Source organism: Lithobates pipiens, unplaced genomic scaffold (genome assembly GCF_037356315.1).
Source record: "Lithobates pipiens isolate NorthernLeopardFrog02 unplaced genomic scaffold, aLitPip1_a1.2 Scaffold_30, whole genome shotgun sequence".
NCBI lineage: Eukaryota > Metazoa > Chordata > Amphibia > Anura > Ranidae > Lithobates > Lithobates pipiens.
Window position 1 is genome coordinate 3,831,587 of NW_027507791.1, and position 26,405 is coordinate 3,857,991.

Here is a 26,405-nt window from a genome sequence, read left to right on the forward strand (position 1 = left end):
ACTAGCATTCAGACGAACAGATTTTTTCGACCGGACTCTAGTCCGTTGGAAAGATTTGAAACATGTTCTAAATCTAAAGTCTGTCTGATTTTTCTACAGCAAAGGTCCGATGAAGCCCACACATGGTTGAATTGTCTGATGGATTCATTCCATCAGACCTTTGCTGTCAAAGTCCAGCTGTGTGTACACGGTATAAGGGTTTCTCTTGTATGGAGTGAAACTTACTCAGCTGTGAAAATGGAGCTGCATAATAGTACTTCTGGAAGTTTGGCAATCCTAGGCCTCCATCCAGCATTGAATACATCAGAGTAATTTTAGGAAGTCTGGGTTTTTCAGATCCCCACACATAGTGATATACCCCACGCTGCAAAAAGCTTAAGTAATGGGCAGGGACAGGAATAGGTAACGCTCTAAAAAGGTATAATATTTTAGGAAGCAGGGTCATTTTAATTACTGTTTTTTTGTTCCCTATTCATGAGACAAATAAGGGGGACCATCAAGAAAGCAGGGCCCATGAAAAAAGAAAAAAACATTTGCAAGAGGGAGAGGTCCGCTGGGGAAATCATGATAACTAGATTTTTGTTGAGTGACGTCAAGGCCTGAAATTTCACCAAAATTGAACAGTAGTTTAGTGAGATTTGGGCTAGAATTGTGCAGAGAAGAGATAAAAAGTAGTACCGTATATACTCGAGTATAGGCCGACCCGAATATAAGCCGAGGCCCCCAATTTACCCCCAAAAAAACTGGCAAACTTATTGACTCGTGTATAAGCCGAGGGTGAGACATGCCTGTCCATCCCTGTGTGTGTGTCCGTCCATCCCTGTGTGTCCGTCCATCCCTGTGTGTCCGTCCATCCCTGTGTGTCCGTCCATCCATCCCTGTGTGTGTGTGTGTCCATCCATCCATCCATCCCTGTGTGTGTGTGTCTCCATCCATCCATCCATCCATCCCTGTGTGTGTGTGTCTCCATCCATCCATCCATCCCTGTGTGTGTGTGTATCCATCCGTGTGTGTGTGTGTGTGTGTGTGTGTGTGTGTGTGTGTGTGTGTGTGTGTGTGTGTGTGTGTGTGTGTGTGTGTGTGTGTGTGTGTCCAGCCTACCTGTGTCCCGAGCCTTTGTCCCGAGCCTCCGTCCCGTGCCTTGCCTCCTTGCCTCCGTGCCTTGCCGCCGTGCCTTGCCTCCGTCCCGTCCCGTCCCGTCCCGTGCCTTGCCTTGCCTCCGTCCCGTGCCCTCTTCGTCGGCGCCTCGGCGGCCATTGTAAAATTCAAAAGCTGCGCCGCCGCCTTCGCCTGTGATAGGCGGAACACTGAATTTCCCAGCAGCCTGTGTTCGGCCTATCACGTACATCGTATCATCCTCGTCCGTAGTACGAGGATGATACGATGTCCGTGATAGGCGGAACACAGGCTGCTGGGAAATTCAGTGTTCCGCCTATCACAGGCGAAGGCGGAGCCGGAGGCGCGGCTTTTGAATTATAGAATGGCCGCTGTCTGTCTGCTCGACACGCTGATCGAGCGGGCAGACAGCGATGACTCGAGTATAAGCCGAGGGGGGCACTTTCAGCCTCAAAAAAGAGGCTGAAAATCTCGGCTTATACTCGAGTATATACGGTACGTCATCTGTAAATAAACAATTTGTGGTAGACATCTGCCCCTTCTGTACTTCAAATGTTGTGGTTTGCCTGAATCAGTTAGTTGGCCCAAAGCCTCTATAGTCAATGTGACTAAAAGGGGTGACAGAAGGGGGCTTTTGGAAAAGAATCAGAATGATATCCAGGATAGTGTAAATACGCCTGTGGATAATTGTAAAGATGTTATCTATGTTATAAAGTTAGGGCAAAATATATATATAAAACGGACTAGGATAAGGTATCAAATGCCTTTTGAATATCTAAAGAAAGGAGATACATGGGGGTGTGAGGTTTGTGGGCTCTATGCAGCAAGAGTGTGAGCGGAAGTAAATGAACAACAATAATACTTTTCCATGGCAGTCCACCTGGTCCACTACGGCTGCACTGTGCTTTTCTATGTGGGAAACACTCCTGTAAGCCTAGAATCTGATCAACCAGCGTAACTAAAGAGGCAGTACCACGAAAGGATGCCTCAGCAGATAAAAATATGGATAGCTAGGAATAGCTATTTCTCCTGCTTAGCACAACCCCAACAGGAGTCTCAAAAAGCTATGCATTAGGTTCAATAACCAGCAGATGGATTTCAGAGATATAAAAAGCACTGCAGCCCATAGAATCAAAACATCCTCATCAAGATAAAAAATAAAGAACATACAAGCAATAACGGCAACATTAATTAACTAAACATGTAGCCCCTCTGAGGAAACTAAAAAACAAAACTAAAATTCTGTGATCTCATTGCAGAAGACAGTGGTGTCACAACAATCAGAGAAGTTGCTTATATGGCTCTTTAGCGACCTAGGTGATAAGTCGCATTGTCCTCAAAACTTCAGTCAGTTGGGAGATTTGATGAATACAATTGTTGTTTATGTCGGTGTTGAGACAACCTGGATTTATTTGTGAATGAGTTGAATCTGTGATCTCATTGAGGTAACCAATGGAGAAGGTGGACTTCATGGGAGCAGTCTGGTTTAAGGAGCTTCAGTACCAGGGTCAGGGGCACAAACCTGTAACTCTTCTAGATGTTGTTGCAGATCATTATGTGAGTAACAGATGTAGAGCTTCCCTTGGTAGCCAAAATGAATAGCAAACAGGAAACCCCATCTGCATTTGATATGATGGTAGGTCAGGACTCTAACTTGCAACCTTATGGCTCTCCAATTGCCATTGGTAAGCAGTGCCAAGTACAGATATAATTGGTTGGTGTACCTCTGGAACTACAGTATGGACTTTTTTTCTGGCAGCAGTAATGAGTTGCATTTTTAGTACAATATAAATGGAGTTTGGCTATCGCATTGGAAGTTGGGCCATCTGGCTGTCTGTGAGTAGATTTTTGATGTACCTGGTCAAGCTTAATGAGACAGGAATAAAGAATAAGTTCTTGGAAGAGAGCAATTACAGTTGATTGTAAGTCCAATACCTTTAATTCTGATGTTCGACTTCCTGGAGCAATTTTTGGCATCCTCCAGATATTCTTTTCCTACCTAAGAGCAGCCAAATCCTGCTCATGCACACTTAGCTTAAAATCATCTGCCATGTTCTCTAAATCAGCTTTACACTGTCCCAACTCATGGATTTCCTGAAAGAGGCAATCTGATCAGATGTTGTTTACTGTGCCTTCTGTGGAATTACTTCAAAACTCTTGAGCAGGTCATGCTGTGTGGGGTCTGTAAGGGGAATGACTTGGGACCCACTGCTGAATTGTCGTCCTTAACTCTGCTGTCCTGAGAAGCTGAAGGTTGTAGCAGAGTGTGTTTAGCCTTCATTTTGGAGTAGGCTCTGGCAAGGGCTTTATTTTAAAGTTTTCAACTTTGCTCTGTTGCAGAGACTAGCAAGCAGGTAGCAGCTGCAGTCCACTCTAGAATGGGCTGCAAATGCTGATGTAGCGGGTGTGGATGTAAGCCCGCTTGTGTCTCCCATAGAGTGCGGCGCTTCACCAAGACATTGCTGTCATGCCAGGCTCTGCGCATGCACCTTTCGTGCACTGTCATTTTTTTATTTTTATGACGACATTTTTCCTAAAATATAATTCTTTTATAAAGTAATCACAAAAATCTTTAGTGAATGAATGAATTAAATACTTGTATAGCGCACAATGTGAACTGAATCGCCTCTAGGCGCTGTGGCGAGCTTTGATCATCTGCTAAAAGAGGAAGATCTTAAGTTTTTTCCTAAAAGCCAGGTGATTTTCTTCCAGGCGGATGTTGATTGGTAGAGCATTCCATAGCCGAGGCCCTTGGACAGCGAATCTCCGATCCCCCTTGGATTTATCCCGGGCTTTGGGCACGAGGAGGTGGTTTTTGTTGGCTGATCGAAGACTGCGGTTTGGTGTGTAATGATTTATTTTTTCCATTAGGTATTGTGGAGCTTCTCTATGCACGCATTTGTGGGTGAGGCAAAGGGTCTTGAACGTGATCCGATTTTTTACGGTTAGCCAATGTAAGCTCCTCAGCGAAGGATAGATGGATTCCCAGGGTTTTTTTTTACTGTTATCAGCCTTGCCACTGTGTTTTGGATCAGTTGTAATCACGCAAGTTGATATTGTGGTAATCCTATGTAAAGCGAATTTGCGTAGTCCAGTCGTGAATTAATGATTGTTCCAACTACCACTGCTTTGTCATTCTTTGGGATAAAAGGGATGAGTCTGTGAAGCATGCGCAGCAGATGGTGAGATCCACTGACTACAGATCCTATTTGCGCATCCATTGACATTTGTGCGTCTAAAATAACCCAGAGACTCTTCGCTTTGGTCTTTGGGGAGATAGTCTGCCCAAAGACGGTTGATGGAGACCAGGAGGTTTTGGTTGCGGTTGTGGTCTTTGAATCGTTCAGCTGGAGGGAGTTAGTGGTCATCCAGTCCTCTATTGATTTGAGGCAGTTTTCAAGTTGTTGTTGGTGATCTTTTTTTCCATTGATCCGGAAATAAAGTTGCGTGTCGTCAGCGTAAGAGTGGAAGCAGAGATCTGAGCATCTGATGATTTGAAGGAGTGGCCGAATGTAAATGTTGAAGAGAATGGGTGACAAAGGAGAGCCTTGAGGGACTCCGCAGGTGACTGCCCGAGTTTCGGAGAGGAATTTTCCTAGTTTCACTGTCTGTGACCGATTTCCTAGGAAGGACGCGAACCATTGGAGATCTATGTCTTGGACTCCGGCTACTTCTGTGAGGCGGACGAGTAGAGTTTAGTGCATATTTTATATAAAGCAGGCAAATCTAGACACATTTGTCTTACTAAATTTGCCTGCCATTCACCTTGCAGATTCATACTATTTGTGAAACAAATCACTGATGGCCGCAAAGGCCATATGAGGATTTCAGATTATTATTATACAGGACTTATATAGCGCCAACAGTTTGCGCAGCGCTTTACAACATGGGGCAGACAGTACAGTTACGCTACAAATCAATACAGGAGGGATCAGAATAAAATCCTTGTGTGGATTTGTCACTTCCGGGTCCCAATGTAACTATCCACCAGGCCTACCATTGAGAGTGAGGCATGAACCGCATGCCAGCCTTAGACTAACGGGCCCATCTGCACATGCTGTAAACATCTAGTGCCGGGACATGGGCACTGATACATGTGAGTGCAACTTTTTTAAGTATTCGTTTTCAAGTATTAAATAAATCTACTACACTATGAAGTTTCTCTGTGTCCTGTGGAGTATATTCCTACATCTAGCCTGATCCTGAGGGATTTGTGGAGTGGTTTTATCTGAGGAACAATTTGGTTTTCCAATAGCTTGAACTTGACCTTCTGTAAAAAAGGGATCAGACACCTTTGATGAGCTGCCATCTAGCTTTTGAGCACTTGCAGTGAAGGAATCAGAAGACACGATTATTTAGAAGCACTTATCTTGGTGTTTGGAGTTATCACATTGGACTTTTTCATATTGATTCTCATTGTATCATTGCCTTATATGATCTAAGAACACATCACTAGTTTTTATCAATTCATTTTATGCTATCACTGTATTCTATGCTTAGGCCATGATCTAACACTGTGAGCGCCGTTTTTGCTTTACACTTGGTTTTTGATTTGTAGAGGTGATTCTTTCACTTATTTAAAGGGGCAGCTACACACATATTTATTTTTCTAAGGGCGCCATCATCTGCTATCCTAATACATAAAGAAAGATGAACGTGTAATGCTCAAAGAACAACATAGAAGGATCCAACACAGTCCCAGTTGCAAATAAATTGGTTATTTGCAGGTTTATAAAGAAAAAAAATCACCTAAAGTGGTTGTAAATCTCAGACATAAAATATGAACAAAGCATATCCTTCTATACTGTGTGATTGTCTCTCTCCAAAGCGCTAATTGTCATTTCTGTCTGCTATCTCCTTCCTCTGCTATCAGTACAAGTTGCTTCTGGCAGGTTTTCCTGACACCAAGAGATAAAAAAGGTGACAGGGGAGAATAGATCCCACACACAGCCTGTGATTCATGGCCACAGCTCTGCTTTGTTCCTGTGTACTGTGAGGAGGGGAATGTGTCCCTTCCCTCTAATCAGGGATCAGAGCTCTCCTCGCTAAGATCTGCACTGTGACACTTCAGATTCTCGCACCCTGCTGCTACAGCTGGGAATTTTTTTTTTGATTTCTGTGTTTTTGAAATTATCTAGAAGAGGGGGCTGGAGATAAACAGGTACAACTTAGGTGGGAAGATTTGTTTTATCTCTGTGTATCACCTTATGCTAGTCGCTTCACATCATATATGTAAGGATTTTCAATCACTTTTCTTATATTTGTCAATTTTATCACACCACTGTGCGGTAGAACAATTTCCACTCTCCATGTCTAAGTGTCGGTTCACACTGGGGCAGCTTCAATGTCATCCGACTCCGAAGCCTCCCTGTACAGTGCGACTTGCAAAACAACTTTTGTATAGAAGTCAATGCAAGTCACTCCAAAGTCACCCCGAAGTAGTACAGGAAAGAAGAAAGAAATGGCTACACATCCAGAACATCCGATTGCCTTTTATTTTGTTTCACAAAGATAACACCAAACTGTGGTCCCGTAGATGCGTTTCACACATACATTTTGTGCTTAATCATTACCATTGGTAATGCTTAATCATTACCAATGGTAATGATTAAGCACAAGATGTATGTGTGAAATGCGTCTACGGGACCACAGTTTGGTGTCTTTGGTGTTATCTCTGTGAAACAAAATAAAAGGCAATCGGAAGTTCTGGATGTGCAGCCATTTCTTTCTTCTTTCCAAGTTTCCCATGGAGGCGGGCCAGGGCTAGCACTCTGGAAGATACTCCAATCAGTCTCATCTTTATACACCTGGAGCAGCGGTTCTTTTTCTTGTAAGTAGTACAGGAACCTTTTTTCTATGTCGGAGTGACTTGTGTCACTTCTATTAGAATGGTTCCATTGTACTGAATGGAGCACAACTTGTAATTCTGCATATACGCTATCGCACATTCCGACAACAAAATCCGTGGGATTTTTTTCCGACGGATGTCGACTCAAACTTGTCTTGCATACACACGGTCACACAATGTTGTCGGAAATTCTGAACGTCAAGAACGCGGTGACTTACGAGAAAATTGAAGTTCAATAGCAAGTGCGGCTCTTCTGCTTGATTCCGAGCATGCGTGGAACTTTGTGTGTCGGAATTGTGTACGCACGATTGGAATTTCCGACAACTGATTTTTTTGTCGGAAAATTAGAGATCCAGAGCTCAAATTTTGTGTCGGAAATTACGATGGAAAATGTCCGATGGAGCCTACACACGTCGCAAATTCTGACAAAAAGCTCCCATCAAACATTTTCCGTCGGAAAATCCGACCATGTGTACGCGGCATTAGGCTGACACGTCACCCCTGTGTGAACCATCACTAAAGGTATTACACTGCATAGCAAGTGAGAGGAAATCCCAACTGGGACACAGACAACAATAACAATCAAAAAATACATATATTTTTAGTAGGGTGGGAAGAAGAATAAGAGTTTTTTTTATTTTTTTTATTTATGTCTCGATGGGTGGGATGTGTCACCGAGACAGAAAATGGAACAATGAAAGCAATAAAAAGAAACTCTCACTCTGTACAAAATAAAAAATAAAATAAAAAGAATTTTAAAAATGTTTTGGGGTCAGAGATGGGCTTTAAACTTGTGCCAGAGTAGTCAGTTTAATCCATTGTGTTCCCTTTTCCTCTATAAAGACTGGTACATACTATAAGAAAATTGCGCGGAAAGGTTTCCCTCGATGTTTCACAGCAAGTCGTAAACGAGGAAGGAAATAATGTATGAAAATACTCGTATGACAAAGGCTTTTTTTTGGTTGTTTATTGTTGTGCAGTGTTAATTTTGGCAGCAAATTTTGATTTAGTTTTAGTCTTAGGACTTAAATGGCATTTTAGTTTTAGTCCGATTTTAGTCTTCTGCAGTTGTTTTAGTTTTTGTCGTATTTAGTCGACTAAATCTCCAGTACATTTTCGTTGTCTAAAACTAATTTTAGTCATCTAAAATCTAATAAGTGTAATTAAATTGTAATGCATTAGTTAACATTTCTCTACAATTTCCAAACTCATTATATACTGCTGGAGTGAAAAATCGAATGTTATTTATCACGGCATTGAAGTATGAACATGCACTACAAACCAGTGTTAATTTTGAAGTCAAATTTCAATTCAGTTTTAGTCTACACACGGTCAGATTTTTGATGGAAAAGGTCTGATTATGTTGTTGGAAAATCCGATCATGTGTGGGCTCTATCTGACTTTTTCCGTCGGAAATCCTGACGGAAAATGTTTGCTGCTGGAGTGAAAAATCAAATATGTTTATTACGGCATTGAGACCAATGCTAATTTTGAAGTCAAATTTCAATTTAGTTTTGGTCTTATGCCTTGTACACACAGTCGGAAATTCAGACGGAAAAGGTCCAATTGTTATTATTGTTATGTTATATTGTTATTATGTTGTTGGAAAATCCAATCATGCGTGGCCTCTATCTCACTTTTTCCGACAAACAGTTTGAGAACAGGATCTAAAATTTTCCAACAACAAAATCCGATCAGACTTTTTCCGATCGCGTGTAGAGAATTCCGACAGACAAAGTGCCACGCATGCTCATGATTAAATTATGAGCCCAAAGCTATTGGCCACTAGCCTCTACGTAGTCCCATCATAAGCAACAAACGTCACCATGTTCCAAACGATCGGATTTTCCGACAACTTTGTCCGACCGTGTGTATGCAACACAAGTATGGCACAAAATCTGTCGGCAAAAATCTGATGGATTTTGTTGTCGGAATGTCCGACCGTGTGTACAAGGCTCTAGTCTTTTGACTAAAATGGCATTTTAGTTGTAGTCGCATTTTAGTCATCTCGGTTGTTTTAGTTGTAGTCGTATTTTAATCGATTAAAATTATCATTTAATCAACTAAAATGTTTTAGTTGACAAAATTAACACTGTTCATGTGCAGTCTTTCGTATCTGATTTTTCCCATATGAAAATGGTACACGTCAAATGAAAATCTTTCATTCTATTCACTTACAAGAACAATTTGGGAGTTTGTCCCTTTGGAAATTTTCATTTGCAAAGTCTGAATCGGATGTCGAAAGTTGTTGAACGACCATGCCTTGTACGGAATTTTTCTTCTGATTTTCTCATAGTGTGTACCCCCCTTAACTCTGTGTGCATACATAGTAAACTCTGTAATACCTACATACTGCACGTACAGATGTGCTCAGCAAACACATAGAAAGAAGTTCTCGTAATCCAGAAGATATTTTTTAGCAGTTGACAGTTACTTTATGATAATAAAGTGATCTTAAATATGAAAGTAAACTTTCAAAGTATTATCTAAACTTGGGTTATAAAAGAGAAGTTGAAAAGGAACAATGGCATTGCCTATCTGACATTGTTATCTTGCTCTTTGCCTTCCCAATAGATGTGTTAATGAGTAAGGCTAGCAGAATCTTGTCTCAGTTCTGTGAAAAAGTCTTGTTCTTTTGAACCAGCTTTATTCACAATTGCATTGATTTCGAGACGCCTGCTATTTTTCGGAAAGATTCTTGCTTTGCATACGATATCCAGCAGCACAGTTGGTTCATTAGGCAGAGACACTTTTCTGTCTATATGGTTTTACTAAAGGTCATTATGGAAAAAAAGTTTCTTAAGCTCGCCATTAAAGTTCTGTCAAATGCTGATAGGATATCTGGTCCTTGATATGTCCTTTTATACAAAATTTGACCGGCAATATAAACATTTATTTAAAAAAAGCAAAAGGGCCTAGATCAGTGGTGGTGAACCTTGGCACCCCAGATGTTTTGGAACTGCATTACCCATGATGCTCAACTACACTGCAGAGTGCATGAGTATCATGGGAAATGTAATTCCAAAACATCTGGGGTGCCAAGGTTCACCATCACTGGCCTAGATTATGGTTACCGAATACTGCTACAAACATATGCAATCATATTTAGATATACTATAATCATTATGCGTTTAGCATATTCCTGTCCTGTAAGTCATGTTAAAAAGAGTTTGCAAGTTAGCCACTTGCCGGCACACCGCACACACATATACACCGGCAGAATGGCTCGTATAGGAAAATGCCATAAATATTTCCCATAGTTTGTAGACACTATAACTTTTGTGAAAACCAATCAATATACGCTTATTGCACTTTTTTTACCAAAAATATGTAGAAGAATACGTATTGGCCTAAACTGAGGACATTTTTTTTTATATATATATATATTTTTTGGGGATAGCAAAATGTAAAAAATATTGTTTTTTTTTTTTCTTCAAAATTTACACTCTTTTTTTAGTTTATACCGCAAAAATAAAATCTGCAGAGATGATCAAATACCACCAAAAGAATTCTCTATTTGTCGGGAAAAAAGTATGTCAATATTGTTTGGGTGCAACGTCGCACGACTGCCATAACCCCAGTATTGTTTTTACCTTAGGCAGCCGGCTTTCTGACAAAAGTGGTCCCATCGGCGGATTCGCTGCAAGATCACTTTTATAAGCGACAGGAGAGGTAACCCCCACCACTTCCCAGTTATTTCTGAGCTTACCGGAGCCTTCGGTAAGCCTGGAACTGATCAGATGTGGCCGATGTCTAGGCAGGTTGAGTAAGGGCAAGATGGCCCCCACTCGGCTCTATGCCCTTGGAGGACCTGAGCGACATTTAACGTCACTTCTCGGTCAGATAGGATTTTTTATTTTTTTTCCACTACTTTTTTTTTTGCTTTTAAATGTCTCTCAATAAAGAGGGTCTGTCATGCTTATTTCCATTACAAGGTATGTTTACATTCCTTGTAATAGGAATAAAAGTGATCAAGAAAAAAACAATAAAAGGGACAGTGTAAAAATAAAAGCAAAATAAATAAGGAATAAAAAGAATTTAAAGCGCCCCATCCCTCCCTCCTCGCGTGTAGAATACAGTGTGACATAAAATATTGCAATGACTGCCTTTATTCTCTCAGGTCTCTACTAAAAAAAAATATATATTTTTTATATGTATATATATATATAATGTTTGGGGGTTCTAAGTAATTTTTTAGCAAACAATACTGATTTTTACTTAAAACAAGTGTCAGAAAAAGGTCTTTAAATGGTTAAAGGAATCTCTTAGTGACTCCCAGCTCACCAAAACTTGTGTACCCATTGGAAGATTTCCCCTCTATTACATGTCTAGGGACCACCCAAAAATTGAGATTCGCCCAATCAATCGCCCAATGGTAAACATTCAATCGCCCAATGGTAAACATGACAAATAGAGAGAGAGAATCTCCCTAAAGGTAGCACAGACAGCAAAAATTATTTTGCCAAATATATCTCCTGTAGGTATATCTTTGGACAAAGTTTTGAGTTATTTGGAGTTTTGGATGTATCCGAATTACAGTACAAACTAATTTTACAAAACTCACAGAATAATGAAATTTGTCCAAATTTAGGAAATTTAAATCGAATTTCAAATTGAATTCCATTTGAATTTGAAAGTTAATTTGAACTGTAAACATATTGCTGAAATCAAAGTCTTTGTATCTTATTAGTACACCAGTTCAAAATAATGCTGTTTTTTAAGCCAAAGGTAATTTAACCTCCCTATCGGTATGACTATTTCAGATTTTTGATGCTCTAAGCGGTACAATGTTTTGCATGGAAATTTGCCGTTTTATATTGTAGGCCTGTAATTCTTAGGAATAACTCACTTATCCACCAGCCTCGTTTTGAGATTTTGGTGTTTACATGTTTAAAACAATTTTTTTTGCTAGAAAATTACTTAGAAAAAACAACAATATATAATGTTTGGGGGTTCTAACAACCTAGAGAATAAAATGGTCATTGCAATACTTTTTTTCACACTGTATGTGTGCAGCGGTCTTACAAGTGCATTTTTTATTTTGGAAAAAAAATCACCTTTTTTAATAAAAAAAATAAGACAACAGTAAAATTAGCCCATTATATATTGTGAAAGATAATGTTACGCCAAGTAAATTGATACCCAACATGTCCCACTTCAAAATGGCGCCCGCCCGTGGAACGGCATCAAACTTACCCTCAAAAATCTCCAGAGGCAACATTTAAAAAATTCTACAGGTTGAATATTTTGAGTTACAGAGGAGGTCTAGTGCTAGAATTATTGCACTCACACCAACGATCGCTGCGATACCTCACGTGTGGTTTGACCACCATTTTTTTATACGGTAACTCTATGTGTTCGCTTCTGCACGTGAGCTCGTCGGGACGGGGCATTTGAAAAAAAAAAAAAAAGAAGCTTCGTATTTATTTTACTTGATTTTATTTATTTTTACACAGTTTTTTGTTTGTTCACTTTGCATTTGTAAAATTGATAAAAATAAACTAGTAATATATATATATATATATATATATATAAAATCAGTTGTGCTTTATATTATTTTTTCTTAACCACTTCAGCCCTGGAAGGATTTACCCCCTTCCTGACCAGAACGTTTCTTGCGATTCGGCACTGCATCGCTTTAACTAACAATTGCGCGGTCGTGCGACGTGGCTCCCAAACAAAATTGACGTCCTTTTTCCCCACAAATAGAGCTTTCTTTTGGTGGTATTTGATCACCGCCCCTTTTATTTTTTGCGCTATAAACAAAAAAAGAGCAACAATTTTGAAAAAAACGTTTTTTTTACTTTTTGCTAAATAAATATCCCCCAAAAATATTAAAAATATTTTTTTTCCTCAGTTTAGGCAAATATATATTCTTCTACAAATTTTTGGTAAAAAAAAAAGAAATCGCAATAAGCGTTTATTGATTGGTTTGTGCAAAAGTTATAGCGTCTACCAAATAGGTGATAGTTTTATGGTATTTTTTATTAATAATTTTTATTTTTATTTTTACTAGTAATGGCAGCGATCAGAGATTTTTATCTCTGCACAGTACTGGACATAGTAAAATGTTGAAAGTAAGATATTACTTTTATTAATTAGTACACTTCACGTATTTTGAATAAGCATATTATGAATGCAAACAAGATCAATGTGTATAAATAATAACCAAATGATTGAATGTCCTCAATTCAAAATGCATTATAGTCTTCTTAAATTAAAAAAAATTAAAAATAAAAGCACCTGAAGGGCTCTTAGACTGTAAGGAACAAGAATAATTTCTGGTCTGAAGAAAGAAATACAGAACTTTTTTGCCTTAATTATAAATTGTATTTATGTAGGAAACCATTTGGACAGCCGCATTTGAATTTAAAAGATTTGAATTTTTTTAATTCAGCCGATTCAAAATTTTTGGTTTGATCTTTTCGAATGTAAAAAAAAGAAATCGTGAAATCGAAAGAAAATTTGGAATAATAAAGGAAATGAATTCTGAACACAAATTCCAAATAACCAAACAAAATAGATTAACCACTTGCTTACTGTGCACTTAAACCCCCCCCCCCCCCCTTCCTGTCCAGAGCAATTTTCAGCTTTCGCCGCTATCGCATTTTGAATGACATTTGCGCGGTCATACAACACTGTACCCAAATTACATTTTTACAATTTTTTCCCCACAAATATAGCTTTCTTTTGGTGGTATTTGATCACCTCTGCGGTTTTTATTTTTTGTAAAAAAAAATTGAAAAAGACCACATTTAAAAAAAAAAATGTATTTATTTTATATTTTGTTATAAAATTTTGTAAACAGGTAATTTTTCTCCTTCATTGATGTACGCTGATGAGGCAGCACTGCTAGGTGGCACTGATTGGCACCACAGGTGGGCATTGATAGTTGGCACTGGTGGGCACCGGCAGGTGACAATGACAGGTGGCACTGGCAGGGGGTACTGAATGGCACAGAGGAGGCATCTTTGCCTCCTTCCTCTTCGGGACCGATGTCCCTTTAACATAAGCCGGGGATCGGCTTTTTTTTCTCCTTGTGCTGTCAGCATGAGGAGGAAAAAAAAACAATCACCAAGCTTTTGTTTACATCATGTGATCAGCTACATTAGATGACAGCTGATCACATGGTAAGGAGCTGGGATTGGCCCCTTACTAGGATTGGTGATCAGCCGAGTCTCCATGACTCTGTGATCACAGCGCTCTCCCCACGCACCCTGCATGTGCACAGGGGAGGACGTCCTATGATGACCTCCCGCAAATTGAGGTCCGCACTGTAGCTGTCATTCGACTATGGGCCGGACCTCAACTGGTTAACGAATCTAAATGAAACAAAACTTTTTTCGCCATGCTCATGTCTAAAAAACATATTGGCCTGAACCATTCCCAACTCTTATAAATGTTCCTATAGATAGACAAGGGAAATTCAATAAAACCCTAACAATGGAAATTCAGACGGAAAAGGTCCGATCGGATTATATTGTTGGAAAATACAATCGTGTGTGGGCTCTATCGGACTTTTTCCATGGGAAATTCCGACGAAAAAAAATTGAGGGCAGGATCTCAAATTTTCTGACAAAAAAATCAGATCGGACTTTTTCCGACCGTTTGTAGAGAATTCCGACCAGACAAAGTGCTACGCATGTGCAGATCAAATTACGAGACCGAACTTCATCACTTTCCGAACTACAGCTTTGTCTGACCGTGTGTATGCAACACCAGTTTAGGACAAAATCCGTCAGAAAAAATCTGACGGATTTTGTTGTCGGAATGTCCGACTGTGTGTACAAGGCATAAATCTTTTGACTAAAATGGCATTTTAGTTTAAATACCGTATATACTCGAGTATAGGCCGACCCGAATATAAGCCGAGGCCCCCAATTTACCCCCAAAAAACTGGAAAACTTATTGACTCGTGTATAAGCCGAGGGTGAGACATGGCTGTCCATCCCTGTGTGTCCGTCCATCCCTGTGTGTGTGTCCGTCCATCCATCCCTGTGTGTGTGTCCATCCATCCATCCATCCATCCATCCCTGTGTGTCCGTCCATCCATCCCTGTGTGTGTATCCATCCATCCCTGTGTGTGTGTGTGTGTGTGTGTGTGTGTGTGTGTATTCATCCATCCATCCATCCCTGTGTGTGTGTGTGTGTGTGTGTGTATCCATCCATCCATCCATCCCTGTGTGTGTGTGTGTGTGTGTGTGTGTCCGTGCAGCCTTGTGTGTGTGTCCAGCCTACCTGTGTCCCAAGCCTCCGTCCCGAGCCGCCGTCGTCCCGAGCCTCCTCTGTCCCGTGCCTCCTCTGTCCCGTGCCTTCCGGTGTCCCGTGCCTCCTCTGTCCCGTGCCTCCTCCGTCCCGTGTCGTGCCGATGGATCGCCGCTCTTCTCGGCGGCCATTCTACGATTCAAAAGCTGCGCCTCCGTCCTCCGCCTGTGATAGGCGGAACACTCAATTTCCCAGCAGCCTGTGTTCCGCCTATCAGACATCCTCTCATACTCGTCCGTAGTATGAGAATGAACGGATGTCCGTGATAGGCGGAACACTGACTGCTGGGAAATTCAGTGTTCCGCCTATCACAGGCGGAGGCGGAGAAGGAGGCGCGGCTTTTGAATTTTAATGTCCGCCGTCTGTCTGCTCGATACGCTGATCGAGCAGTCAGACAGCGGTGACTCGAGTATAAGCCGAGGGGGCACTTTCAGCCTCAAAAAAGAGGCTGAAAATCTCGGCTTATACTCGAGTATATACGGTAATCTCAGTTGTTTTAGTCGTATTTTAGTTGTTTTAGTCGGCTAAATTAACACTGGTCAGCAAGTACAAAAATTATTTCTATAATTGGTGTCAGTGGGCGTAAAAAGAACCATAGTTGCCACCTATTGAAAAGCATTATGAGCGACACTTTGAAGGAATTGAAATGAAGCCTGTTGTGTGCTATGTATGCCAAAAGGATTGAGAAGAGAAACCTAGCACACCACACTCTTGTGGGTAGGGGTAAAAAGTGAGTGGAGCCAATAACATGGTTGTTGCTTCATGGCTTGTAGTGCGTCACCTTTCACCCTGTGCTTTGCTATGGTTTCAACAAAATAGAGACTGGGGGTGTACCAAAGAGACTGTGGGAGCAAAATAAGCATCAATGTTGCTGTCAGTGGCATCAAGTGTCAGGGACAATAGCCTGGAGCAAGTGTCAGGGCAAGCAATAACCCCTACCAATAACATCCCCCAGCAAGTGTCAGGGCAAATAATAACAACCCTACCGCAGTGATAATCCCCATCAATAATAATTTAACAAATGTCAGCATTGAAGTCCCCCCAGCACAACCCCCCCCCCCCCACATATTAAAATCCCCCAGCCATAATATCACTCTCCTCGCCCAGAAAAATAAACCCTATTGCAAGCCCCCCCCCCCCCCGCTTTCCAAAATATATCCACTACCAGCAATATTTCCTCATAATAATCCCCTGGCAATAATAGCCCCTAAAATACACCCCCCACCTTCCACAGCAACAACAGTTCACTCAAACAATAACAGCCTCGGGCTCTTACAACTCCCAGGACTATTAATGTCCCCAGCTTTACCTGTAGCAGCAATACCAACTCCCAGAAAAAAATCCCTTACCAATTACAACTACCAGCTGTAATATCTCCCAGCAAAAAAAAAAAAACCCTAGCAATTGTTAAGGCAAGCAATAACACCTCAGGATTACCCCCCCCCCCCCTCCACCCAGAAACAATAACCCCCCTACTCCAGCAAAATGAATCCCCTAGCAATATCAGCTCCCAGCAATAATAACAAGAAATACCCCCTGAAAATATAACCACCCCCCCCCCCATCAACATTAATCCCCCAGCAAGGACAACTCCCAGCACTTCTGACATCCCCAGCTATACCTGTTTCAGCAAAAGCAACTCCCAGCAAAACATCTTTCAGTGGCAAAATCCCACCAACAATTACAACTCTCAGCAATAACAATCCCCAGGATTACTAAAACTCCCAGCAAAATTACCCCCCAAGCAGTAACCCCCAGCAATAACAACTCCCAGCACTATTGACATCCCCAGCTATACCTGTACCAGCAATAACAACTCACAGTAAAACAACCCCCAACAATAATCATTCAATAGCAACAACCACCACTAGCATTGGTGTTCACTAGTTTTGTTATATGAGTGTCCACTCCAGCAAAGATGCTTCTCACAGCCACGCTGCCACCAGAACTATAATATATCTGTCAGGAAAGAGATCACTCTACCCAAAGGAGGAGCAAAGCAGTATCATTTCAGGCAGTGTGCAGCAGCCAACCCTGATTGTTGGCATACAGGTGCTGTAGGGGGGGTGTTTGATTACATTTTGTGAGTGCTTTAACACCCTCAAGCACCTCCTGGCACTCCTACTGAGCAACAACCAATAGCTTTTTTCCCTACAAGATTGAGTTGTGCTGTCAAATGTCCAAGTTCTAAAGATCTAGAGATGTACGGGTGCTTGTCATACCTTCCTATGTAAACCAGCCCATTCCCAGTTCAGGAATTGCCAGCTTTATTCTAAAAAGTTTAAAACATGTCTGGAAGTAGACAAAGCCAATTAGTTCAAGATTTGCTCTGATACCCACAAGGGTGGACAGAGTCGGGTCCAGTTTAGAAGCCAGCAGACTCCAGGGTCCAGGCTTTCAATCATATCCACAGAAATGGCACACAAACAAATAGATGACAGCAGTAAATTTAAAACACATTTGTAACCTGGCACAAGGAATTCAGAGTCCAATTATTTTAATGTCGACAGAGGACTGCACTAATCTGACCCCAAAACTTTCCAATGCAAAAGTGCCCTTTATAAACAATGTATCTCTGGTGTTGGTTAGATTATGATAAGCTGTCATTGTGTATAGGCTTTGAAAACTATATAATTATTAATCAAAGGAATATACAGCACTCACTTAATATGCCGTATGGAACAACAGCTTCTTGTTTTAGCAGATGTAATCTGTGATAATTCATAGCCAAAGAACCGCTTGATTGTAACACAATTCAAGTCGTTTTATAACATATCCAAAGATGTCTTTAGAAACTGTGATCCAAACTACTGAAAGGCACACGAACATTAAGCCCACTAAAAATTGTAGCCTAGCTTTTATCTACAGATATAAACTGGTATTTAGTAATACAAGCTGCAATAGAAAGAGAATTCATAAACATATAGTATATGCACAGGCATTATGTTGATGTAGTGGTTGGCATTGTGACAGAGGTCCTAGTATCCTGGGCTCAGTTCATGCTATCTACATGGAGATTATATGCTTTTTCTCTGTGTATGTTTCTTTTCTGCGCTCCAGTGTGGTCCACAGTCCAAAATATACTGGCAGGTTAAAAAGGAAGTAAACCCTGATAGGTTTACTTCCTCTTTGATTCCCTGCAAAGGTAAAGCATAATGGACTACTATGCGATGCACAGGTAAGCCTTAATCTAGGCTTACCTGTAGGTCAAAGTGTGTTGTAAGGGTTTACAACCACTTTAATCAGCTTCCACGCTGGTGTGTGCCTACGGAAGGCACATTAAACTGGTCTTTGAGTAGTGATGTATTTTGGTTTTGTGCTGCCCTAGGCAAGACTAAATGTCAGGCACCTCCCCATCTAAATATGCCCCACCCCTTCCTCTTTAGGCCCCACCTCTTCCTATTAGAGCTCCACCTCTTCAGAGGGGGTGAGAGGGAGGGGAAAAGAGGGTGGTGAGTGAGAGAGAGATGGGAACAGGATGGGAGAGAGAGAAAGTGGGGTTAAAGAGACTATTCTTGACTCTCACCTTCCTGCAGCCCAACAGCTCCTTTTTTTCCAGTTGTGTGTATCGAGGCTGCCAAAGCACGATCACAGCCCAGAACTCTGACCTGCTCTGCCAAGTAAGCTACTTCTGGGATCAGAGGCTGCAGCTACTGCCGGCTCCTGCTTCCACTTTGCTCCCCTGTCACCGGTCAGTTTGCAGCCACCCCTGGTGTCACCCCCCTGGTGGGTGTCACCAGGGTGCGGTCCGCACCCCCGTAGCGACACCAAAGCTCGTAGAATCCCATCTGCTTATATGCGGCGCTGCCCCCCTGAAAAATGCCACCCAAGGGAAATGCCTTGTTTGCCTTGCGGTAGATACGTCCGTCTTTGCGTTAATGTTGTAGAATATGTCAGAGCTATATAAAAGAATACCATAAATATACAGTATATCTATAGTCTTTTTACCATTTCTCTTCTAAAAAAAAGCTTATCAGCTGCTACTTTTAGTAATATGGTTATTACTCTCCTCTGCTAGAGTGTGTGTCCGTGCTTAAAACAAGCATAGTTCAAGTCCCTCTCGATATTCTGTGGAAGAGATTGTGATATTCTAAAAAGCACTGCTTTCAGTATTGCTTCTTGTGTCCATCCCAACCTACTTTTTAATCTTCTCCCCCAACAGCTTCATAACTGGCAAAATATAAGGTTAATGTCTATCTTACCTATCATTCTCTTTAGAGACCTACTGTTTTTTCCAGACTGTAGGTTCTCCTTAACTGTGGTGGTTAAAGGTGGTTCAGCAAAATTTAAATAGTCAGGCTTCAGACATGTAGCACTATGCTTTGTATTATCTGTATTTAATACAATTGTTTTCAGTCCAACTGCTACAAAGATCAGTGGATCTCCACTGGTCCTGTGCAAATCATGCTGCAATTATTTGTTGATATAGAAAGTACTTGGTTCATTTGGTTCTTTTCCCTCTTAACATATTGTTTTATTGGTCGAATAATACAGAATTGGTTTATAATGACATATCTTGACAGGTTATGAAAACTAAACAAGCTTTTTTTTTGTTATAATTATACTTAGGGGGTTTGAATATATTCCTTCGATTAAAAGGGCAAACTAACACTGAAATCCCTATCTGGTCGGCCAGCGGGAATAAAGGGGAACAGTGGCATCAAGCCCGTCTAACTATACATCCGACAACTTCATTTCAGGTAAGTAAACATTTGGCTTTGTTGTCTTTGTTCTTGTACTTTGTTTTACCAGAGTATTTGCTGCTAACTTATAAAAGTATATTTTCATTAATGATCACTCCCTGATTATAATAAGCCAATAAGCTGTTTGTGAGACTTCCCAGTAACTTTTAAAATTTGGGCATTTATCCTGTGTGGTCAGCGTTTCATTTCTCAAATGAGCTTAGAAGAGTCAATAGTGTCGAAGTGCCTATCTCCTAAATGCAAATGGTTTATAGAATCAATTAATAAATAAAATTTACCAACAATAAAGAAAGCTGTCTTGGTGACATCACTCAGCATCTAGAGAGCTGAACACTGAATGTCCTTCAAGAATACATTCCCGCAATGTGTACAAATGTCCCAAGTGACAGCACTGGGGCACGGAGATGCCACTCATTCCTCTTGGAAGCGTCAAAAGCCAAAGCCAAGCTGTATTTGGGGGTTGAGGGTTGTGTTTAAAGCAGAATTTAAATTCCATTCCAATGGAGAACCATTTTAAGAGATCTTATTAAATACCCTTAACAGCTGAACGTTAAAAATGTAAAGGTCAAGAACCTTGACCAAGCTTTTGGATTTTATGGTGACAGATACCAGAACCACAGAATGATAACATCTACATAACATAAGATTTGAGTGGATAAGGTAATAGCAAGCATCTTGTGGTGGTGTCTGCATTTATACAGGCGTTCTACTATTAAAAGAATAAATAGCGTATGAATACACTTCACAGGTTATTTGATGAACAAAAGCTTAAACACACGCACAGAATGTCTTTTATAATATAAGAAACATGAAAAGAAGAGGGTGAGGCCTAATCTTGACTTACTGATCACCTGCTATGAATGATAGTTGCCTGGCTGTATTTGGATTTATACCTGAGACAATGGGTTGATTCACTAAAGCTGGATTGAAAGTCAGGGAATGGTCAACTTACAAGCCATGTGTGGACAATGTTATTCTGACCGCGTGGGAGCCTTCCCCGTTGTCAGAATACAATAGCACAGTGGAGGGGGTGTGGGAGGGGGGGGGGGGCATTCCTGTGTGGATGCGGGAATCAGTTCAGTATATTTTTAATTCAGCCCACTGGGTAAATTGAAAGAAACTGAACAATGTATGGCCAGCTGAAGAGTAAAGCACATTCACTTTGTAAAGAATACCTGATCGTGGTCAAAGGAAAAAAGCGTATTTTTGCTTGCACACATTTGGATGAAGGATGTCAAAAGAGCTTCACCTCATCCACTAAGCTAAGTGAAAATGCCCTTTGCTAAGTGAACGGTCTATACTAATTACTATACTACTAGTATATCAACATTAAAGTTGTTGTGAAGCCTTAAAGTGGTTGTAAACCCTTTACAACCACTTTTTTTGTTACAGGTAAGATTATAATTAGGCTTACCTGTAGCTACACTGGATATCTCCTAAACCATGCAGGTTTAGGAGCTATCCCCTGTACTTGCATGTGCAGACATCATCGACACATGCGCACTGAAGCAATAGCACATACGTGCCGTTACTTCAGTTAGCCTGTGCCGTTACTGGCAGCCCCCACGTGCATGCACGGGAGTGACGTCATCGCAGCTTCCACCCAGTCACAGCGCTGGAGCCTGCGATACCCAGAAGTAACTCTGGGAGTGATGTCGGCTGCTTCAGCGGTGAATGAGGACCGCTGCGGGGGCTTCGATCTCAGCTAAGTGATTCATAATGAGCTAGTATGCTATGCATACTAGCTCATTATGCCTTTGTCTTGCAGGTATTAAATTTTTTTTACCGATCCAGCGATGTGCATGAGCACAACAGCTCCAGCAGCTCTCTCCTCATTGGACAGGTTGATCGCAGAGGGAGCCATTGGCTCCCAGGAGTGAGCCTACACAGGTGCCCCCATGGACAGCGGTTTTCTGTAGGGGCACCTGCTAAAGAGGAGGAGCCTGGAGCAGGTAAGTATGGGTATGTATCTTATTTTTATTTTAAAAAAATGAAGGTTTACAAACCCTTTAATTACTCCATAACAAGCATGCAGATCAAGAGCGTTAGAATTTCTAATCTGCATGCTGCTGATGAGAATTATAAGTCCTAAACGCAAGGATTAGCATGATAACCAAGAAAATATTTTCAAAGAGGTTACAAGACTCTTTACTTCGGGTTTCCTTGAACCAAAAACATTGTTACCCACTTTTCATACAATGAGGTCGAAGCCACTATACAGTTCATTGTCTGGCAGTCTAAAAATAATTTATATCAATTTGAATTTTTTTTCTTACATCTGCTTTGAAAATGATAGACACATTGACACTGATTGTTTCTTGTACAGCTGGGCAATTCTCTAGATCTACCTTCTCAGTATGGTGTATGCCATTTTTTTCATTCACTCATTTTCTCTGTTTCTAGTAGTCGAGGTCAGCAAGGCACCTCAAATGTATTATGGGAATTACTTCAGCGAAACCACAAAAACTTTTTTTTCCCAACTTTTCACTATAGTTGTCTTTGTAACTTTGTATTCCTGACGCAATAAGCTATAGAGTCAGCAAAGAAAGTGGATATGCAACTCATTGCAAAACAAGCTCATAAGAGGAAAGCGTGAAATACAATGTGACAGGTGGAATCTTCACCCCTGGTTCAAGCAGTTTGTTTTTTTTACTAAAACTTTAATTTGCTTTTCTTTAGAATGAGTGTCTGTAAAACCCATTTGAATAAAGGCAAATCATTCAGGTAGATGTTCTTGTTTGGCACAATGACGCTCCAGCAATAAACACAGACTTGTGACTTGCAGTAGAAACTAAATGATCATCCTGCAGATGGATTATAATTGGCCTGAAGGGATAAATTAAATAAAGAAGAGTTCTTTTCTTGTTCTGAGCACCAGAGGAGAAAAGAAAATACACCCTCACCTAAAACATAATGTCTAAATCCCAGAAGGTTTATGGAGAATCACATAGTCTGCATTAAAACAAATTGCACTGTTTAACCATGTAGTTTCTAGAAGAGAGATTTTGCTATTTCAAATGAGCACCTTTTTCTAGAAATGGGTAAACTTCTAGAATCAATCCCTCATGAGAAAGTTTGAGATTTGGGGGTGATCTGTCTATTAGCCCAATTGAAGTCCCAGAAATAGATATGCAGTTAGGTCAGTGTTTCTCAATTCCAGTCCTCATGGCCCACTAACAGGTCATGTTTTCAGGCTTTCCATTATTTTGCACAGGTGATTTGATCAGTTTCACTGCCTTAGTAATTACCCCAGCTGTTTCATCTGAGGGAAATCCTGAAAACATGACCTGTTAGTGGGCCATGAGGACTGGAATTGAGAAACACTGAGTTAGGTAGACATTGACTGCGCAATGCAATCGGCACCATCATAGAGCTCAGTGGAGGGGGAGAGCTGGAAGTAACGTTATTTGTGGAGAGAACAGGGAATTTAAAACATTTGCAAAAAAAAAAAAACTAGCACAAATTAGACATGTGTCGTTTACTTTGTTTCCCGAATTTAAACTCGGACACATTTTTCATTATTCTGAAATGCGGATGTATCCGAATCTCCAAATTACCATAGTAACGACTCTGAAATAATTAAACAAAATGTCAGACGAAATTCGGTATCCGAATCTCCAAATTACCATCATAACGAATCTGAATTAAACAAAATTTAAGACAAAAGTTTAATAGTTTTTGAATAGAATTAGAATTTTAGAAAAGAATACAATAGAAAATAAAGGAATATAATCAAATAAAAAAAATAGAATATAACCAAATTCTCAAATATAAATTTGAATACAATAGAAAAGAATAGAAAAAAAAGAATAAAATAAAATATAATAGACTGGAAAATAAAAGAATATAATTAAAAAAACAATAGAATTTAATGAATTTAACCATTTCCCAAAATCCTAATAAAATTTGAATAGAAAAGATTTGATTAGAATAGAACATAAGAGTAGAATTGACTAGAATAGAAAAAAAGAATAGAATGAACATAATCATCTTCCGAAATTCAAATAGAATAAATTTGAATAGAAAAGTAAAGAATAGAAAACAAAAGAACAGGAGAGAACAGAGAATTTGATTTTGAATGGCATTGGATATAGGTTTTCCGAATTTGGAAAATTTGAATAAATTCAAATTCAAATAAACTAAACAAATTCCAAAAATGAATTAAACAAATTTACCTAAATACATTTGTGTAAATCGAGAATCAAAATGAAACCTATTTTCTCGTTCTGCGCTTGTCTAGCACAAATCATAACACACAGGGTAGTACATGGCTATGAAAAAAAAAAAAAAGTTCAAGACTTCAGATTTTGGACCAATCAAAAATAAACGTACTTGTGCTTTTTAAAAGAATCTGCACCTCAGCTGATTTTCAAGCTTGTATATTTCGAGTTACAAACCAAAATCAGATTCAAAGGCATCTCTTACCCGTCATCCTTCCATTAGTATTGCCCAGGCCTGGAGTCTGCAATTGGCATCCCCAGATTAAGTCTCGTTATGACATGGCTCATTGTGTGTTACTTATATTCTCTTGAAGGTGGCAGGCTCAATCCACCTTTATGTATGTAGGTCACTGTCATTTATACAGAAGGCAGGTACAAATAACCAAAGAAATACATAGGGAATGTGAGTGTTCTTTTTTTACCTGCTGTTTGAATGACAGCTCTGTTCATCTAAATGCCCATATAAGTTCCTCGCAATGAGCTGCATCTGCAAGACACCAGTCTTAACTAGTATTGTAGCATGGCGTGCAGCGCCCACACACCGCTCATCATCACAGGTTTGTGTTGGCAACTGTTGTGAGGTTTTTGTGTGTTAAATTTTTGGATCAATGCCCATGGAGATTTTTAAGTACTGTAGTTTGTCCGCCATTCCACGAGCGTGCGCAGTTTTAAAGCAAGACATGTTGGGTATCTATTTACTCGGCGTTACATAATTTTTCACATTATACATAAAAATTGGGCCAACTTTAATGTTTTTATTTATTAAAGTGTATTTTTTCCCCAAAAAATTGCGTTTGAAATACTGCTGCGCCAATACAGTGTGACAAAATATTACAACAATCGCTATTTTAACCACTTGCCGACCAGCACACGACGATGTACGTCGAGAGAATGGCACGGGCAGGCAAATGGGCGTACATGTACGTCCCTTTAGATTTGCCGCCCTGCCATCGGGAGCGCGCCGGCGGCGGCGCGCTCCCGCGCTGGTCGGGACCCCCGTGAGTCCGGTCGCAGGACCCGATCGCCGCGGGCATACCTGCGAACGTCTCACAGAGCGGCCAAATGAAGAAATGCCGTTGTAAACAGCATTTCTCCATGCTGCCTAGCAACTAGTGACACTGATCTCTGCTCCATGTGATTGGAGCAGAGATCAGTGTTCACTAAATGAAAGCCCAACCCCCCCACAGTTAGTAACACACCCCTAGGAACACTTAACCCCTACACTTCCACCCACTGGTTAACCCCTTCACTGCCAGTGTCATTTACACAGGAATCACTGCATTTATATAGCAGTGATTACTGTATAAATGAGAATGGTCCCAAAAATGTGTCAAAAATGTCCGATGGGTCCCCCACAATGTCGCAGTCACAATAAAAATTGCTGATCGCCGCCATTACTAGTAAAAAAAAATAATAAAAAAATATTAATAAAAATGCTATAAAACTATCCCTATTTTGTAAACGCTATAACTTTTGCGCAAACCAATCAATAATCGCTTATTGCGATTTTTTTCACCAAAAATATGTAGAAGAATACGTATCGGCCTAAACTGAGGGAAAAAAATGTTTTTTTATATATTTTTGGGGGATATTTATTATAACAAAAAGTAAAAAATAATTCGTTTTTTTCAAAATTGTCGCTCTATTTTTGTTTATAGCGCAAAAAATAAAAACCGCAGGGGTGATCAAATACCACCAAAAGAAAGCTCTATTTGTGGGAAAAAAAAGGACGTCAATTTTGTTTGAGAGCCACGTTGCACGACCGCGCAATTGTCAGTTAAAGCAATGCAGTGCCGAATCGCAAAAAGTGGTCTGGTCTTTGACCAGCAAATTGGTCCGGTCTGAAAGTGGTTAAAATGAGAAGAATATACCTTTTCATTCTCTGCGTAAGACAAATCATACATGGACAGTGCTTACATTATTTCAATGGCATCATTTTATTTGTTTCTCCTAAATGTACAGTATATATAATATTGTGAGGTTCATGTCCAAAGACATACACAGTAAATCCAAAGGTTATATCACATTTCACAAAGGAAACCCATGAGTACAATAATAAGGGAACCACCATCAGGTTTTTAAGGGTTACAGGTTCTGAGGCTTATAAACATGATTCTATATTCACTACCTAGTGACTCATGGACCTGAGACAAGCAGATAGGAGACATATTAGACCTTTCATACCTCATTTAGTGGATGCATGCTTACTTTTGGTAACTGACTCGTTAGGTAGTGAAACATTTACTGTGTTGA

The 26,405-nt window shown here is 40.3% G+C and overlaps 1 protein-coding gene across 2 annotated transcripts in view; it reads left to right on the plus strand.

The window, feature by feature from the left end:
* Positions 1-26,405, plus strand: part of MDGA2 (MAM domain containing glycosylphosphatidylinositol anchor 2) — a 1,078,966-nt gene that overhangs the window by 1,041,871 nt on the left and 10,690 nt on the right. For both annotated transcript variants that reach the window (XM_077463546.1, XM_077463547.1), the window contains exon 15: positions 19,799-19,929. In XM_077463546.1, coding sequence (XP_077319672.1) covers positions 19,799-19,929 — 131 coding nt within the window. The remainder of the gene's footprint in view (positions 1-19,798; positions 19,930-26,405) is intronic.